This window comes from Ornithorhynchus anatinus, chromosome 10 (assembly GCF_004115215.2).
Source record: "Ornithorhynchus anatinus isolate Pmale09 chromosome 10, mOrnAna1.pri.v4, whole genome shotgun sequence".
NCBI lineage: Eukaryota > Metazoa > Chordata > Mammalia > Monotremata > Ornithorhynchidae > Ornithorhynchus > Ornithorhynchus anatinus.
In genome coordinates this window covers 32,524,245-32,543,438 of record NC_041737.1, presented here as the reverse complement: position 1 = coordinate 32,543,438, position 19,194 = coordinate 32,524,245, and the positions used below count along the sequence as shown (strand labels likewise).

Genomic DNA, 19,194 nt, shown 5'->3' with positions numbered 1-19,194 from the left:
GAGTTAAGGCATGCAAGGATAAATTTGAAGTCAGCCTATCTAGATTTCCGCCGGCAGCACCCTGCGGCTTGTGCATGGGAGTGAAGAAGGCAGACTGTAGAGGTGAAGGCGGACTGTAGAGGTGATCCAGGGCTGTGGGTCAGTGGTACGAGATTGACGAAGAGGTAGGGGAGCGAGTGAGTTGAGTTCAGTGGAGAGGGTGGTGTGTAGAGTGTCAGTTTGGTCATCAAGGGAAGGGAGTTGGGATATGGAGGCTAAACGGGACATCATGAGTTGAGAAAATTGGATGAGTTCAAAAGATTGGAGGTTTCTGTGGGGGAACGGTACAGATTTATGGGGAGGAGGTGTGTGGGAGGGAAGGCAGGAGTGGAGGTTGTGGTCAGATAGAGGGATTTCAGAGTTGGTGAGGGTAAAGATTGTCGCATTAGCTGGAGTCGACGAGATCGAGAGGGTGTCCAAGTTGGTGAGTGGGTGAGGTAGGGCGGATCGGGAGGTCAGCGGAATTGAGGAGTGATCGAAGTCGGGCAGCAGAAGGGTCATCGTGAACAGAATATTGAAGTCCCCAAGGATCAGGGTAGGCAAGGAGAAAGATTTATCCTTGTTTTCATTCAGTTGGATTTATTAAGCCCTTACTGTGTGCAGAACGCTGTACTGAGCGCTTGGAAAAGTACACTACAGCGATAAAGAGTGACAATCCCTGCCCATAACGGGTCTAGAGGGAGGGGAGACAGACATCAGTACAAACAAACAGACATCAATATAAATAAATTACAGATATATACATAAGTGTTATGGGGCAAGGAGAAGGGGGGAAGAGCAAAGGGAGCAAGTCAGGGCGACGCAGAAGGGAGTGGGAGGTGAGGAAAAGTGGGGCTTAGTCCGGGAAGGCCTCCTGGAGGAGATGCGCCTTCAATAAGGCCTCGAAGGAGGGGAGAGTCTTTGGAGAATTTGAGGAAGCAGGGCGTTCCAGGCCAGAGATAGAACGTGGGTCAGGGGTTGGTGACGAGACAGGCGAGATCAAAGCACAGTGAGAAGGATCCAGAGGAGCAAAGTATGCGGGCTGGGTTGTAGAAGGAGAGAAGCGAGGTGAGGTAGGAGGGGGCGAGGGGATGGAGAGCTTTGAAGCCAACGGTGAGGAGTTTTTGTTTGATACGAATGTGGATCGTCAAACTCTGGAGATTTTTGAGTAGGGGGTTGTGAACGTTTCTGTAGAGAGATCATCCGGGCAGCGGAGTGAAGTATGGACTGGAGAGGAGAGAGGCAGGTGGTTGGGAGGTCAGCAAGGAAGCTGATGGGGTACTCCAGGCGGGATAGGATGACTGACTGTATTAACATGGTAGCAGTTTGGATGGAGAAGAAAGGGTGGATTTTAGCGATGTTGCGAAGGTGGGACCGACAGGATTTGATGAGGGATTGAATACGCGGGTTGAATGAGAGAGAGGAGATAAGGATAATGGCAAGGTTACGGGCCTGTGAGGCGGGAGGGAGGGTGATGCCGCCCACGGTGACGGGAAAGTCAGGGAGAGGACAGAAAGAAGGAATGTGAGAAAGGGATCAAAGTGGTTGAAGAAGTTGGAAGTGAGACCTGGGGGGCGGTAGATGACCGTGGAGTGGGTGGTAGAGGCGGACGAAATGGGCTTCGACGGAAGGGAAAGAGAGGGATGGGGGAGGTGGAGTGGTGCGAAAGCAGCACTGGGGCGCGAGGAGGGAGTGGACACATCCTCCTCTCCCAGTGGGTCTGGGGGAGTGGGAGAAGCAGAGGCCATCGCTTGGAGAGAGCCGCAGAAGAGACCGTGTCTTCAGGGGTGAGCCAGGTTGCAGTAATGGCGAAGGGGAGGAGTGACCGGGACAGGCACGGGTCATTAAAGAAGGGAAGCTTCCCCCTAATGGAGTGGGGGTTCCATGGGCTGCATTTGACTGAGGCCACGGGGAGGGTGCGTGGCGTGGGGACGGGGCAAAGGGTAGAAGGGATTGAACGGGGATGAGCTGGCAGGGACCAGTGCATGGAGAGGGGGATGAAGGACGGCGCTGGGACGGGATGACGGGGATGGGGCGGGGGAGACGGTTGGGGCGGGGGTGGACGGGAATGCACGGAGGAGGGCCAGCTTGTGGGGAGGAGGATGAAGGGGGTGCCCGGGGAAGGGGAGACCAGAGGGAGGAGAGTGAAGGCACACTGTGGGGTTAGGGCATCAGAGAAAGAAAGTCCTGAGTTGCAGCAGCTGATCTGTAGACCCACTGGGACGTGGCAGATCTCTCTAGAAGGGGAATCCCAGGTCCGTCCGTCCGTCCCCCCGGCGGCAGGACGGGGTGGGGGTGGCGGGTGGCACGGAGACCCTCCCTTTAGTTTCACTTTTTTGTCCCGGAGCTTGCCGACTGGGTACTGGGAGGTCGTGGCCCTTCTCTCCGGCTCCATCTTAGGCCTTCCGTGAGAAGGGAGGGGGCAGAGAGCTCAGCGTCCGTTCCATCTGCTGCAGAAGCGATTCCAGACCCCTCCGCTGTGGGGAGAGGGGCCGGGTGGGGCGGGTAGAGCCCTTCTCTTTGTCTCAATCTCTTCCCCCTGGTCTTCCCGAGCGGGTGCTGGGGCGGTCAGTGGCCCTTCTCCCTGGCCCGGACTCAGGCCTCCATGTGAGGGGAGGGGCCGGAAGGCTCGGGGTCCCTTCCCCGGATAGATCCCAGGTCACTGGTGGACACGGGGGTGGAGACCCTCCCCCGATTCAGCATTTTTGGCCCTGGGTTTGTCAAGTGGGCGCTGGGATGGAGCGCAGGCCTCCTCCCTCTGTCTGGGTGTTTCCGAACTCCTGGGGAAGTGCCCGGGTGCAAGTGAGTCTTCTGCTGCTTTGTCCGCACTGATCGAAACATGTCCTCCCTTCAGGTTTGCTACGCTCGCGTTCTCGATTACAGAAGAAAATTCATTGAAGCCGCCCAGAGGTACAATGAGCTGTCATACAAGACGATAGTCCATGAAAGTGAAAGACTGGAGGCATTAAAACACGCTTTACACTGTACCATCTTAGCGTCGGCAGGTAAACATGCTGCGTGTCTGTGTCTTGAAAATAAATCACGAGGTTGTCATTCTGCAACAGCACTTCCCAGTCAGTCGTCGGGGTTTGATTGCCTACCCGTGCACGGAGCAGTGTCTGAGATTACTTGCTGAGAAGCAAAAGATAGAGTCCCTTTCCTCAAAGGCTTCTCGTCTAAAGTGGGGAAAGACCAGTCCAAATTTCCTCAGTAGTCAGAGCCACGGGAGGAATAAGGATATGTTAGTAGAATGAGCCCGGCATCCTTTTTTCTCTTTTTTTTTCCTTAAATAATGGCATTTGTTAAGCTCTTACTCTGTGTCAAGTAAGTTTGACACTGCACTGTTTTAAGTGCTGGGATGGAAAGAAATCAATCAGATCGGCCCAGTCCACTTTGGGCTCGCGAACTAGGAGGGAGAAGAGCTCGCCCCTGTTTCTCATTGACTGCCCTTCCCACATTCTCTTCCTTTCTTCCTTTCCTCCACCTTGCCTCTCTCTTCCTTTTTTTCCTCCTCTTCCTTCTCCTCCTCCTCTTCTTTGCCATTGGTTTCCTCCCTCTTCCTTCTCATTTCCTTCCTTCCCCGACCCCGTCGGTACTCTCATCCATGCGGGAACAAACACGTTGCCATGTCACCGCACCCCCGCACACCCAAGCACCCAGAAATTTACTCAAGCCTCCCTACATCCATAAACATACATAACAGTTCTGGCTCTAGAAAATTTTCCAGAATATGAATATTTTTCTTTTATTTTTTTCCTTACCAGCTCCCTTCTAATGATCGGGGAGTAGAAAAGGGCCTCTTCCCCCGACAGAAATCTCGAGCATCTCCTAAACTAAACTGGGCTTCCCAGTAGGCTGACTGGGAAGCCATACTTTTCGGCGCCAAAGCAAAGACCGGAAACACAATGAAGGATATTCTTTGTGTGGTTTGGGGCTGTGGGTCCCCTACACACCAGGAGGTTAATTTTTACTGTCATCTTTGAGCACGAAGCACAATTATTTATACGTTCTGTCGTGATTTCAACGGTGACAAGCCTTTCACAGTTTGGCAACGCCGGCGACCTTACTCGCTTTTGTCAAGAATGTGTTTCTGATTGAAATGATAAGAAATCATGAATACAAAATACTTTACCTGGGAAGCCAATTACACTGCTTTTCTTCTGTGTTTCTTTAGGACAGCAGCGTTCTCGAATGCTCGCCACGCTGTTTAAGGACGAAAGATGTCAACAGCTCGCAGCCTACGGAATCCTAGAGAAAATGTATCTGGACAGAATTATCCGAGGAAATCAGCTTCAGGAATTTGCTGCCATGTTGATGCCTCACCAAAAAGCAACCACAGCAGATGGTATAAAGAGATTTTAAGCGTAGTATTGATTCTTCTGAGCCAGCTTTGTAAATAACGTGTTCTTTTCTTCCGGGAGCCCGTAGAATGAGACCTGTCCATAGTGTACTAACTTTAATTTACCTCCATATACTCCGTGTCATTTTGAGCCAGGGGGATTTGCTCCCTAGCAGGGGCCAGCGGCCTTCTGGTGCAGAAGAATTGAACGAAATCCATCCTTTGGTGCACGGATCAGTGTGATACGAGGCTATTTCATACCAATCAGCTCTCTGTAGCAACTGCTGTTGTGACGAATGGGGATGGGATGGAGAAAGAGAGGAAGGAGAGAGGACTGGGCGAGAGAGAATCAGCAACGAGTAACTCCCTGGAGCGGCCCAGGGAAGGCCACAGATCTGGTCCCCTGACTCTGGGGTCCTCGGTGGGAAGTTCCCAGAGAACCCTGACCCGGGAGTTGTCTTTCCATCTTGCGGCAGTTGGAAGGAGGGGATCTTTCAGCTGGCGCGTGTCCCGCCTCTGCTCTTCGTCACGGTCCGCCCGACCCCCTGCTTCCCTCCCAGCTCTGAAAGCTAGCGTGCCGAGAGGGAAAGAGGAAGGCCGGGGCCTCCCTCGGGCTCAGTTAGGAGAAAACTCTCCATTAGCACCGGCAGAAGAAAAGTCGAAGAGGGGCAAGGGGGATTTGGTAAGACCGAGGTTTGTCCTACCCTACAAATGGGAGAGGGGGATGGACGGACCTAAATCTAGTTGTTTTCTCCCTTCGCTTCCACTTAACTCCCCAGCTCCTGGATTTGGTATGCACGGGGCTTGCAGAGATTACTGACAGCTCCTGGCTCTGTGGCTGAACTCACCCTCTGCCGCCTGTACTCTCGGCCTGGCACCTAGCCCGCCTGTAGTTGTCTTTGGGGTTCTTGACTCCCAACTCGGGAGTTGCTCTTGCCCGTGGCGTGCGTTGGGGCTGAATCGTCTCCTGTCCTGCCAACTCAGCCGGCCCACTTCAGCTCTGCTGCCGTCTGCCGCAGGGTACAGGAGGCAGGCAGCACGTGGGGTGAGGTGATGGGGCCGAGACAACTCTTGCTCATTTCGCTGTCCGGTGAGGCATCGGGCTGCCATCTTGGCTCCCCTTAGGCCCTTTTGTTGCTCAGAGCTGTGTGGTGTGGTGGGCCAACGACCTCCTGCCCAGCTTCCTCTGTAACTATTTGCCCTGGGGGCCAGGCCGTTCGCAGTTGCCTAGTTCGTGGCTGGGTGCCTGTGCTCGAGAGCCATATCTGATTCTCAAAAATTCTCGTCTGTCCGTCTCCCCCGATTAGACTGTAAGCCCGTCAGACGGCAGGGACTCTCTCTACCTGTTGCCGACTTGTTCATTCCAAGCGCTTAGTACAGTGCTCTGCACATAGTAAGCGCTCAATAAATACTATTTAATAATAATAATAATAATGTGCGGCTTGCAAGTACTGCTGATGTAGTAGATTCATGGATTAGTATTTGAGGGCCCTCTGTTTACTGACCCCTCTACTCTGGCCTTTAGGGGACACTGAAAAGAAAGATAAGACATGGCCTTCTCTTCGGGAAGCTTTCAAATAGAGGAGGAGAACTGACAGTGGTGCGAAATGCAGTTTAGAAAAATTAAAAATCATGAAGCCGACGAAGAGACCACAGGTTCACAAGAACGGTGCATTCGTTTAGGGTTCAGCAGGTGTCCTCTTTTCCTAATCTGAGTGAAAGAGTCAGGGATGATGAGCGGGCTGTCATTTGAGTCCCGAATGTGCCCCAACCCATATCGCAGGGACTCAGCTTTTGAGAAAATTCGTAAGAAGTCAGAGCTGGCATAGCCGCAGAACACGTGACTGCAGAACCTAATCCGTGTATGTTAAGCCCTGTCGCTTCTCGTCCCTCCACGAGTCGGGCTAAAGACTGTAAGCGTCCAAACTCCAATGGGATTTTTTTGTGGGCAGAGATGCTTTACGGGCACTGGAAAACTTAGCCAATTTATGCCCCAGTAGTTAGGAATTTGGAGAGTTGGTTTGATCTGAGAAGCCTAAAGTGTGCTTAGTAGCGGGAGCTTCATTCTCAGTCCCTTCCCTTTCCCAAATTGGATTCCCGCACTGGGCCGAAAAACCATCTGGGCAGCGGAACTGGAGATGGGCGAGAGACAGAGCCTTCCGTGGACTCAGAATCCAGGATCTGCCCAGGCTCTGGGCTGTTCCCCCTGAATGCTATGCTAGCAATAGCGGGGATGGTCTCCATCTGTTGCCGAATTGTACCTTCCAAGCGCTTAGTACAGTGCCCTGCACACAGTAAGCGCTCAGTAAATACGACCGAATGAATCGTGTTTATTGAGTGCTTCCCGGTGCCAGGCCTGGTACTAAGCATTTGAGAAGACAGTAGACGCAAGAGACATCTTCCCTGCCCACAAAGAGCTTGCAGTGGGGACGACAGACATAAAAATCTTTCAGAGTAGAACAATCAGAATTAATAATTGAAATGATTTAAACACAACTGCCGAGGTAGGGTGTAAATGAATATATTCGTGTTAGAGGGGCTGGGACCCCCTCAGGGTCACACCCGAAGAGTGTCCAGTGCTCTACCGGTCTCGACTACGGGAGGGAGAGTCAAGCAGAGTCATATCCGTTGTATTCCTAGCTTGGGCCGTGGCTTGTGAGTGGGAGGCGTTCTGCCACAAGTCCAAACTCACCTGTGCCGGGCAGCAGCGGCAGGGGAGAGTCGAGGGCAGAGATGGAAGAGATCAAGACACGGGGAGTGGGTTACTACTGCACGGAAGGAGGCAGTGGTAAACCACTTCCATATTTTTACCGAGAAAGCTCTGTGGAGGCAGTATCAGAATGATTGTGGATGGCAGCGATGCGTCCATTGTGTCGCTGTGGTTCGGAGACGACAGCATCAGACAAGAGAAGAGGGGCTGGTGGGTTGATATGATCTGGGGTGCTGGGAAGGGACCCTGAGCCAAACGGGGCTGGCAGATGTTTTGGAGGGACTTGGCCACGCTTGGGGGCCGATGAAATTTGTAATCCCACCAGTCCGGGGGAAATCACCCCACTGGAAGCGAGGCCTGGACGTTTGCCAGCCTCAGTTTGGTTCCAGTTCAGCAGCACCTTAGCCAACTGTCCCAGACTTGGGCCTGCGGGAAGTCATCCAGTTCTCATCAGGACCTCGGGACTGAACTGACCTGCATTTGTTCTCTGGGACCCTGAGCTATTCACCCCTTTCGGAGATCTCCTGTTCTTCCGTAATCCATTTACCTCCGTCACATCGCTCTCCACCTGTGGTTCTCCCTCACCAAACAACACAGTTGTTGGGGAAAGGGAATTTGAAACCAGTGGACTCATCTTCCTTTCTTGCCTGGTCTGCCTCAGAAATTTAACACAAAATATAACGTAACATAAGAAATTTAACAGTGAATCAGTGTTGATTCACATAAATGGGCCATTAGTTGCTCCGGTTTTGACAGAAGGCTTTCTGGAGAAACCGTGGGATTTTTTTCCTCATGATTAAAACTCTAATGTCGCAAATTTCCTTCTACTTCCCCTCCTGCATATTGTCTCACTTCCACTGGCCCATCAAGAAGGTGGAGAAAATATAAGTGATTAGTTCCTATTTGAAACCTTTTTATCTTTTAATAAATAGAAACCCTTTCTCATTTGGATCAGTCAATCAGTGGAATTTATTCTGCATTTACTGTGTGCAGAGCAGTGTACTAAGCACTTGGGAAAGGACGATATGAGAAAGTTGGTCGACACGGCTAACGGAATTTACAGTCTGCGCGGAGACGGTGGCTTTGATTGAGTTCTTCCTGGGTTCAGAGTACAGTATTAAGCACTTAGAATACAGTACAATCGAGTACGTAGACGTGGTCCTTGGCTTCAAAGAGGATATAATCTAAATTCAGGCCCGAGGTAGATCGTGGGCAAGGGGTTGGCAGCTAGATAGACAAGATTGAGGTACAGGAAGTAGGTTGGTATTGGAGGAGAGAAGCGTGAGGGCTGGGTTCTAGAAGTGGAGCGGTAAATTAAGAAGGAGAGAGAGCTGACTTAAAGCCAGTGGAAAGGCGTTTCTGTTCGTGGAGGTGGACGGGCAACCCCTTGGAGGTCGTTGAGTGGCGAGATACGGACTGATGAGTTTTTCGGAAGAATGATCTGGGCAGCGGAATGAAATATGGGCTGGAGAGGGGAGAGACGGAAGGCGGAGAGGTCAGCAAGGAGATGGATGCAGTAGTCAAGGAGGTACATGATAAGTTCTTCGATCAGCAGGAAGAGGAGAAAGGTCGGATTTAAAACAATGATGTGACAGTAGAACTGACAGAATTTGGTGACAGATTTGAATCCGTGGGTTGAGTGAGAGATGAGTTGAGGATAATGCCGCGGTTACAGTCTCCTCTCGAAGGCAGGAGGGGATGCAAAATCGGAGGGGGTCAGGGTTGGAGAGATAGGTTTGACGTTAACGGGCGTAGAAGCGGTAGAGTTGAAGCTGTGGAAGCGAAGTCCTCCTCCACAGGAGAGTGGGTGGAGGCGGAGAACAGATGGGGTTCCAGAACTGAGCCTCAAGGCTCCCACAGCTTCCACAGGGTGGGAGATAGTCGGCAGAAGAGACTGAGAAGGAGTGGGCGGAGAGATGGGAGGAGAACCAGGAGAGGAAAGTGAAGCCAAGGTGTTGAGGAGAGGGAGGTGGGCCACAAGGGATGAAGACTGCAGGAGAGTTGAGGAGGATTAGGATGGAGTAGAAGCCACTGGATTTGGCAAGAAGGAGGTCACTGGCGTCCTGCGAGAGGCAGCTTTGTGTGGAACCAAGGGGATGGAAGCCAGATTGCAGGGGGACCGGAGGGAATGGTGGCCGTGGGTGTAGCTAACACTCAAGGAGCCTGGAGAGGGACGGTCGAAGGAAGATGGGGCGATAACTGGAGGGAGCCATGGGGCGAAGGGAGGGTTTTGTTGGAATAAGGGATCGATAGATGGCCAAAGAAGGAGCCAGTAGAAAATGGAGTTTAAGCCTTGGTCAAGAAACGAATTAGGAACGCGAAAGCAGTGGCGATTTGTGGGTTAAATTGGCGTGCGGAGAAAGGGCGGGATGTTTTCTCGGCTCTGCAGGTCGAAGAAGAGAAAAAGCAAAACTCACTCTGTCTACACGCAGCAGCGTAAATTGTAGGCTAAGAGAATATGCTGTTACAGAAGGAAGAGAGCATTCGCTTAGTAGGACCAGCTCGCAGTTTAGTTCGTAATAAAATATCGGAGAGTGATAGAGTCACATTTGAAAAAAAATGCAGCCTTTGGAAAAAAGCTCAGGACCCTTCACCCACCTTACTCCTCCTACTGTCCCTGGGGCAGAGAGTTTAAAGTTTCTTGGAGGCACAGATGACGCAAGCCGCAGTCTCCACCGGGGTGTTCGGGAAGTTCGTGCCGAAGCCCTCCTAAGCGTGGCTCAGTGGAAAGAGCGTGGGCTTTGGAGTGAGAGGTCATGAGTTTGAATCCCGGCTCTGCCACTTGTCAGCTGTGTGACTGTGGGCAAGTCACTTAACTTCTCCGTGCCTCAGTTCCCTCATCTGTAAAATGGGGATTAAGACTGTGAGCCCCACGTGGGACAACCTGATTCCCCTGTGTCTACCCCAGCGCTTAGAACAGTGCTTGGCACATAGTAAGCACTTAACAAATACCAACATTATTATTATTATTATTATTATGTCTTGAGTTGGAATTCAGTGAGGTTTGCCCGAGACCAAATGCTTGCTTTCACAGTTCCCCGAAATTTGTGCGTTTCCTCTTTGAACTCTCCTTCCTCTCTCTTTCCTTGCATACACCTCTCCAACTTTCAGTGGGTCCTTAACTTCTCTGTTGTCATAATAGCCCAATTTAATAGTTGCGTGGTGTCACCCAGTCACTTTAAGGTGTCAGAGGCTCCCTTTCATTTAAATGCCCCAAATCAAGTCTTGGTTCATCCGAGGTTTAGTTGGTGTCTGTTGTATATTTCCTGGAAACTGTGGGAGGGCCAGTCTCCTGGGGTGAAATATAAAACAGGGTTGGGGGCAGGTGTTCAAACAGTATTCGTTAAGTTTTGGTTAAGGACTTTCTATGCATCAGGGACTGCCGGGGTGGATACAAGCAAACTGGATCAGACCTGGTCGCGATCCCCATTTTATGGGTGAGGTAACTGAGGCCCCGTGAAGTGACTTGCCCAAGATCACACAGCAGACGCATGGTGGAGTGAGGATTAGAACCCATGACCTTCGGACTCCCGGGCCCCTGATTTGTCCCCTAGGCCATTCTGCTGTAACTACTGTGATCTAAATTAGGGTATGAATGACCTCCCTCCATCAAAAATAAGGGAGAGAGGCAACTGTTTAGCTTTTCAGCGGGGGGTCCGGTGGCAAGCTGTTGAATTTGGCTGTTGACAGAGGAGACTCTTGATAACTCCTTGGCAGCCCTCCGCCATCCTCAGGCCCCTTCTGATCAGCCCGTCTAGGACTGCAGGGACATCAACAAAGCAAGATTCCCAAATCACCTCTCCATCCCTGACCTCTCCTCGGAATTTTTGCATTTCCTTCTGCCTCGAGGACCTCTCCGCCTGAGCGTCCCACCTCAAAACGTACCGTATCCGGAACAGAACTCCTCATCTTCCCACCCGTACCTCCTTCCCCGTCTTTCCCGTCACGTAGAAAGCATCACTGTCGACCAGTCTCATAGGGGTATTGTCTTGGACTCATCACTGTCATTCAACCCACATAATCTCTCATCAGATCCCGTCAGTTCTCATTATTGCTTTTGTAATTATATTATTAATAGTAATGATGATCATGGTATTTGTTAAATGCTTAGTATGCGTAAGGCACCGTTCTAAGCGCTGGAATAGCTACAGGTTAATGAGATTGGATCCAGTCCCTGGCCCACATGAGTCTCACGGTCTTAATCCCCAATTCACCGCCGAGGCCCGGAGAAGTGAAGTGACTTGACCGAGGTCATGCGGCCGACAGGCGGCGGAGCCGGGATTAGAACCCAAGTCCCCTTGACTCCGAGGCCCGTGCTCTGTGGGCTGGGCCGTGCTGCTCCTCAGTGGTGTCGAAAATCTTCCTTCCCCTGCCTCTCCATCCAAACCGGCACCCTGCCGATCCAAGCGCTGGCATCCTGCCTCCTCGCTGACCTCCCTGCCTCCTTTCTCGCCCCTCTGTATTTCTTACTTCACTGTGGTGTCTGACTCGTTTTTCTTGAAAATCATTTAATCCGTGTTTTTCCACTCCTCGAGACCATCCAGTGGTTGCCCATCACATTCTCATCAAACAAAACTCCTCGCCGTTGTCCCCCCCCCTCCTTCCCTTACTTTGCTTATCTCCTGCAACAGCCCGACCCGCAAACACCGTTCCGCTAATGCCAGCTTTCTCTCTTTGCCTCCGTCTCATCTGTCGTGTCACCGACCCATTGTCCACATCCTCCCTTGGGCCTGGAACTCCGTCCCCCTTCATAAAAGACAAACCACCACTCTCCCCACCTTCAAGAAAATCACATCTCCTCCGAGAGGCCTTCCTCTACCAAGTCTCCATTTCCCCAAGTCCTGCCAGTGTCCTTGGATCTGTACCCTTTAAGCACTTGATATTCAGCCCACCTTCAGCCCCATGGCTGCATTTATGTACAAATAAATAATTTATTTCAACGTCTGTCTCCCCGCCAGAGACGGCTCAAAAGTAGCTTAAAATTGGAAAAAAGGTAGAAATGTGTTGCCATCATCTAAGCTCCTCGTGGACAGGGAACGTGTTTACCAACTTTGATGTATTGTAGTCTCCCCAAGGGCTTAGTACAGTGCTCTGCACCAAGAATGTGCTCAATAACTATCCTGGATCGATTGATCGGGCTCCCACGGCGAGCAGAATACCGCGTCTGAGTCCCTCTTGTGAAAGGGAACCGGCCCCGGGGAACCCGGGAGCGATGCTGGATTTTCCTACCGTAAATGGGTCCTGGGGCTCCTTGGGAACAAAACGGAAGTAAAAGAAACTTTCAGGCTCCTGTCCTCAAGGAAAGATTCCACAGTGGCAAAAATCCCAGTCGTCCTGGCTCCCCAACTCCGTGCCTGTGGCTGACAAGGAAGGAAGGAGGCACTGTGGAAGAAAACTGGGAACCAAAGCCTCTCCGGCATGCCCGGGCTTGAGTCCCCCTGCTTCCCCAGGTCTGATCCTGCAGACCCAGAAAAATAAGGATTCCATTCCTCTCCCCGCTGTCATTTCTCTCCCCCGCGGACCCTTCTAATCCCCCTTCCCCTCTTCCCTTCCTCCGCAGCCCCCAAACTCCTGCAAACTCCTTAGAACCCTTGCCCCTTCTCTCCCCTGGAGCTTCTTGATAGTAATAACTGTGATATTTGTTATTAATAATCATGATTATAATACTTAATGGTGTTTGTTGAAGTGATAAGCAATGTTTCTAAGCACAGGGGTAAATTCAAGGTATTCAGATTGTCCCGTGTGGGGCTCCCGGTCTCAGTCCCCATTTTACAGGTGAGGTAACTGAGGTGCAGAGAGGTGAAGTGACCAGCCCAAGGCCGTCCAGCAGACAAGAGGTAGAAGCCGTGACCTTCTGACTCCCAGGCCCCTGCTGCTCCCCCTATCCTCAGTCCCCGGGGCCTTTTTTTAACCCCCGTGATGGGCCCAACCGGTTTAATGTGCGTTCGTGTAGGCCTCAACGATGGCATCGGTGCCCGAGTCGCACCCAGGCTTAAACACAGCATAATTTTGCTAATTAATCAAGTTCTGCTTTCTGACCTGGCTGCCGGGCGCTGCTCTGGTGAATCTGAGATGTCCTATCAAGCTTTCTTCTTCACGCTTCTCACCTCTCGCAGCGAGTGAGTCATTGCAGTTGGTTCAGGTGGGATTGGGGTTCACCTGAATGATCGGTCACACGTCACGTGATCTTCAAAGACGGCTCCAAAGTAGCTTAAAATCGGTAAGAAGGTAGAAACGTGTTGCCCTCGCCGAATCCGAGCAGGGTTTCGTCCAGCCAAAGATCCTGTTTGTTCAGCGGAGGCCCCACGGTACTTGGAAGAACTGCGTGAATGGCCGTTCTGGATTTAGGGGACTCCATCCTAATCTGTCTCTTTGTAATCCTTTAAGGTTCCAGCATCTTGGACAGAGCCGTCATTGAACACAATCTGTTGTCTGCAAGCAAGTTATATAATAATATTACCTTCGAAGAACTTGGAGCACTCTTAGAGATCCCCGCAGCAAAGGTATTTTCTTCGGCTTGAGTTAAGGAAATTCCAGGAGCAAGCTTTTAGATTTGGAGAGAATGAGCCAAACTCTCGTCAAGTGATGCTTAGCGGTTGTTTTCAGAAAGCCTAAATGAAAACGCGGGCAGATAACTATGGGAGCGTTCAGTGGGTCTGAAAAACAGCTTAATTTTTCAAATGTTTTGGTATCATAGTAAGGGGAACTAAATATGGAAACCTTTTTTTTTTCTAGATTTAAATGAGAAATTTGAGGAGCGCGTGTTGGGCGTCTATCTTAAAGTAATTTCAAAGCAGTCAACCGATCGTATTTCTCGTGCGTTTACCGTGCGCAGTGTACCGCATGGGGCTTTTTCATATCGGGGTTTGGGTCCGATGAGGAGTTTGCTGCATGTACACTCTTGCTGTTCCCCTCCCTCGGGATCGACGGGCCCCCATTTCTAGGGCTCTAAAAGTCACGTTCATCGAGTGGTGAAGTGGGGGCGAAAGCCGGGGTTTGGAGGTGTCCATCCAAGCTTCGGCATCCTTCGGCTCCTGCTCCCCTCACCTGGGTCGCGGAGCGGGGAGGTCGGGGCCGGTACGGGCTCACAGAGCCCCTCGTCGGAACCCTGAGCGTCGGGCCCGAGGGCTTGGTGGGTGGCGACCGGTTGCCCCCGGGGTTCACGTTGAGGCGTCTTCAGCGGGACTGTCCCACGGGCACAGTCTGTGATGCCCCCGGGTGTGGCAGACACCAGGACAGGGAGATGGTGCTGGGGGCGGGCCCGGACCCCCCAACCTGCTGGTCAGGTGGTAGACTGTGGCGCACGATCCTGGGATCGCCCCATCAAGAGAAGCCGCAGCTTGCTCCCGGCACTGAACCTTTCCCCAGGCCCCGGCCAAGGTGGCTGACTCCAGTCTTCCCTTTCCCCCGCCCCCGCTCGCCGGCCAGCTCTGCCGCGGCACGGCCAGGAGCCGCGGGGGTTTTGGGGACTTGGGAGGGGCTCCCAGGCTCTCGGCTCCCAGAGAAGAAGCGTGACCTAGTGGCATGAGCACGGGCCTGGGAGTCAGAAGATGTGTGTTCTGCCACGTGTCTGCTGTGTGACCTGGGCCGGTCACTTGACTTCTCTGTGCCTCAGTCACCGCATCTGTAAAATGGGGATGAAGACTGTAAGCCCATGGCCAACCTGGTTATCTTATATCTACCCCAGTGCTTAGAACAGTGTTTCGCACATAATAAGTACATTATTATTACTACCAAGTGCTTGGGAGAGTACAGAGTTGGTAGACACGTTCCCCGCCCACAAGGAACTTACAGTTACGACTGTATCTTCACCATATTTTCCCGGTTTCTGTGGGGGTTTTTTTCCCTCAGCGAAACAGCGTGGCCAAGTGGAATGAGCACGGGCCTCGGAATCAGGCCAGAGTTCAACCTGCTGTGCGACCTTGGACAAGTTACTTAACTTCCCTGTGCCTCAGTTCGCCCATCGGCAAAACAGGGATTTACTACCTGTCCTCCCTCCTCCTCAGACTGCGAGCCCCACGGTGGGACCTGATTATTTTATATCTACCCCAGCGCTTAGTAGTGCCCGCAGGTATTATCTCTGTCTTTATTGATCTGAAAAAATGAGAGTGCAGAGGTTAAAAAGTCCGCCCTTTGACAAGTTTAATACAAAGGACATTATATTTTTTAGATGGATTAGAAGTTCTGCCTTCAAGCATGGCGCAGGTTCTAAACTGCACTTCAAGAGAGACAGATCTTTTTTCCATCCTGTCCTTTTGTCTGCAAATTCCTATATTAATATTAAACAGTAAATGGAATCTGGATTGGGAATATTTATCCAGTCGCTGATTCGGTATTGTTTATGCAGTGCCTACCGTGTGCCAAGCACTGTATTCTTAGAAGGGTACGATTAAGAGACCCAGAACCCTCAAAAAAATTACAGTTGAAGGATGGCAATTGACAGATAAAGTCATTCACGAGCTCTGTGGCTGTGGCAAATGTTTGAAAAGAGAAATACTGTCTTTATTTGCATTATTACCGCCCCCTTTTTGCATAAAGCTAGGTGGGGAGAAGAAAGAGAGGGACGAAGTGACTTGAAATTTCTTGCTTCTCTTGCTCTCCTAAGTGCCGAGCGCTCAGTGAATTTGCCTCCCGCCTCTCTTCTCCTCCAGACGCGCTCTGTTTCACGGAAGAGACTCCCCAGCCCTTCTGCGAGCCTGTCTGTGTTGCATGATCGCATTCTAATGCATCTCCTCTTACAGCCTGCAGCGTGTGTGGGTCAAAAAGTCACCTTTTCCCCTGAAAAATTGGGGTGGGGAAATTACACAGTGTGACGACCAACACACGCAAGTCTTCCCTGTTCTAAAAAAGTCGTCTCCGCATTCCACCGTCCAAACTCCCACCTTGATTCTTGTCCAGTCCATCCGTAGTATCGAGCACCTACTGTGTGCTTAGGGACTTGGGAGAGGTCAAAAAAATTAGATAAACTCTCTGCCCTCGGGGAGCTTATCATTTAAGAGGGTAAAAAAAAAATACAGATCGCAAAGGGGAAACGGAAAGATGGGATATGTGGACGACTGGGTCCTTAACTGGTGACGTGTATATATGAAAAATTGGGATTTGTTTGGTGGAGTCCCTCAGTTCTCACCTGTTCCCAAAAGAGAAACAACGGATCCTGGGGTTACTCTCAGGAGTTCCGGCTCTCCTACGGGGGCAAGGGCTGAGGGAACCCGGGCTCACCGCGTCTCCACGCTGCCAATTCTTATGGACTTGGTTCTTCCCTAATCCCCCCGACTAGTTGGCTGCTTTCAACACTGGCGATGACTCCCTTCTCCTCCCAGTACGCTCCCACCTGGGTTTGAACGACGTGCCACCCTCCCGAGCCTCCGACTCCTCCTTCCGAATATCATTAGCTGGCTCTTATTCCACTTTTCCTCCCCTACCTTTGGGTCCTTTGCTTATCTCGCACTCACCTCACCGTCCCTCAGGACCTCATCCATCCATGACCACAGCTTCACCTACCACCTCTACACAGGTGACTCCCAAAGAAGCTTCTCCGGCCCCGACTTCTGTCCTGCTCTATAGTTTCACATCGATCAATCGGGGGTGTCTGCTCAGCATATGCTCCGCGCGGAGCACTTTACGAAGCCCTCGGAAGAGAACGATACAATAAAGTACGTAGACACAACTCCTGCCCCAAAGGAGCTTAAAGACTAGAGAGGGAGACAGACATCCGTGCCCCCCGGGCATTGCTTTTTTGCCCCACAATGCCATTTTATGTACGTATCTCTAAATTATATAAATATATATAATAAATGCCTGCCTCCCCATCCGTCATATTTATGAAGCACTTACTGTGTGCAGAGCACGGTATTAAGCGCTTGGGAGAGTACAATATAGCAATATAATGGACACATTTCCCACCCACAGTGAGCTTACAGTCCAAAAGCTTTCTAGACTGAAAGCTTGCCAACCTCAGGGAACTTGTCAACTCTCTTTTATTGCATCCCCCTCCCCCCAATCACTCAGTACAGTGCTCTGCACACAGTAGGTGCCCAATAAGTCCCATTAATACTAAAAATAAATGACAGATGGATTATGTACTTAAATGCTCTGGTGATGGGATGGAAATCTCTTATTTGGAATAAGAGACAATCCCTTATTTGCTCTCTTTAATCGCTTAAAAAATAGGGCATTTGTTCAACTTTTACCATGTGCCAAACACTCTACTAAGGCTAAAGTAGATACGGGATTATCTATATTATTATAGAGAAGCAGCGTGGCTCAGTGGAAAGCGCCTGGGCTTGGGAGTCAGAGGTCATGGGTTCGAATCCCGGCTCTGCCGCTCGTCAGCTATGTGACTGGGGGCAAGTCACTTAACTTCTCTGTGCCGCAGTTACCTCATCCGTAAAATGGGGGTGAAGACTGTGAGCCTCACGTGGGATGACCTGACTACCCTGCATCTACCCCAGCGCTTAGAACAGAAACAGAAATAATAATAATAAATTATCAGGTCCAGCGGGGCCTCACAGTTGAAGTAGGGGGGAATCCCCATTTCGCAGATGAGGGAATTGAGACACGGAAAAGTCAAGTGACTTGCCCAGGATCGTGCATCAGAGAAGTGGTGGGGATGGGATTAAAACCTATATCCTTAAACTCCCAGGCCTGTCCTGTTTCCACGAGACCACACTACTTCTCTGCTCCACGCTGCTCCTCGCCAGCTCACATTCTCCACTCCTTCTAAGTGAATCTTCTCACTCTCCTTCACTCTCCCCCCTCCCACCTGTGATCTCTTCTTGGTCATGTTCTCCCAACTGCCTGGAGCTCCTTTTAAATCTATTTGGCCACAGCCCTCCTCACCTTCAAAGCTCTCCAAAAATTCCAGCTCTTTTGCCTAGGTCTAGCCCCCTCGCAATTGACGCCTGAGCACTTAGAATAATAATGTTGGTATTTGTTAAGCGCTTACTACGTGCCAAGCACTGTTCGAAGCGCTGGACTCCTAACTGCCTGTATTACTTTTGCACATATCTACTATTATTACTGATAGTGCCATAACCAGCACTATACTATTAATAAACAGTACTCCTATCATTACATCACTAAAATACGTATTCACCTTTATATCTTTCCATCCTCATCAGTAAATAAACTTGTGCCTGTCTCCCTCACTAAACTGTCAGCTCCTTTCATTCAGTAGTATTTATTGAGTGCTTACTATGTGCAGAGCACTGTACTAAGCGCTTAGAATGAACAAGTCGGCAACAGAGTCCCTGCCGTTTGACAGGCTTACAGTCTAATCAGGGGAGACAGACAGACAAGAACAATGGCAATAAATAGAGTCGAGGGGAAGAACATCTCGTAGAAACAATGGCAACTAAATAGAATCAAGGCGATGTACATTTCATTAACAAAATAAATAGAGTGATGAAAATATATACAGTTGAGCAGACGAGTACAGTGCTGAGGGGATGGGAAGGGAGAGGGGAAGGAGCAGAGGGAAATGGGGGGAAAAGAGGGTTAAGCTGCGGAGAGGTGAAGGGGGGGTGGTTGAGGGAGTAGAGGGAGAAGGGGAGCTCAGTCTGGGAAGGCCTCTTGGAGGAGGTGAGTTTTAAGTAGGGTTTTGAAGAGGGGAAGAGAATTAGTTTGGCGGAGGTGAGGAGGGAGGGCGTTCCAGGACCGCGGGAGGACGTGGCCCGGGGGTCGACGGCGGGATAGGCGAGACCAAGGGACGGTGAGGAGGTGGGCGGCAGAGGAGCAGAGCATGCGGGGTGGGTGGTAGAAAGAGAGAAGGGAGGAGAGGTAGGAAGGGGCAAGGTGATGGAGAGCCTCGAAGCCTAGAGTGAGGAGTTTTTTTTGGAGCGGAGGTTGATAGGCAACCACTGGAGGTGTTTAAGAAGGGGAGTGACATGCCCAGATCATTTCGGCAGGAAGATGAGCCGGGCAGTGGAGTGAAGAATAGACTGGAGCGGGGCGAGAGAGGAGGAAGAGAGGTCAGAGAGAAGGCTGACACAGTAATCTAGCCGGGATATCACGAGAGCCCGTAGCAGTAAGGTAGCCGTTTGGGTGGAGAGGAAAGGGTGGATCTTGGCGATATTGTAAAGGTGAAACCGGCAGGTCTCGGTAACGGATAGGATGTGTGGGGTGAACG

At 51.1% G+C, this 19,194-nt stretch overlaps 1 protein-coding gene across 2 annotated transcripts in view; it reads left to right on the top strand.

Moving 5' to 3' along the window:
* COPS4 (COP9 signalosome subunit 4) overlaps nucleotides 1-19,194 on the top strand; it is a 59,646-nt gene that overhangs the window by 35,299 nt on the left and 5,153 nt on the right. For both annotated transcript variants that reach the window (XM_029073690.2, XM_029073689.2), the window contains exons 6-8: nucleotides 2,873-3,023; nucleotides 4,193-4,363; nucleotides 13,455-13,570. In XM_029073690.2, coding sequence (XP_028929523.1) covers nucleotides 2,873-3,023; nucleotides 4,193-4,363; nucleotides 13,455-13,570 — 438 coding nt within the window. The remainder of the gene's footprint in view (nucleotides 1-2,872; nucleotides 3,024-4,192; nucleotides 4,364-13,454; nucleotides 13,571-19,194) is intronic.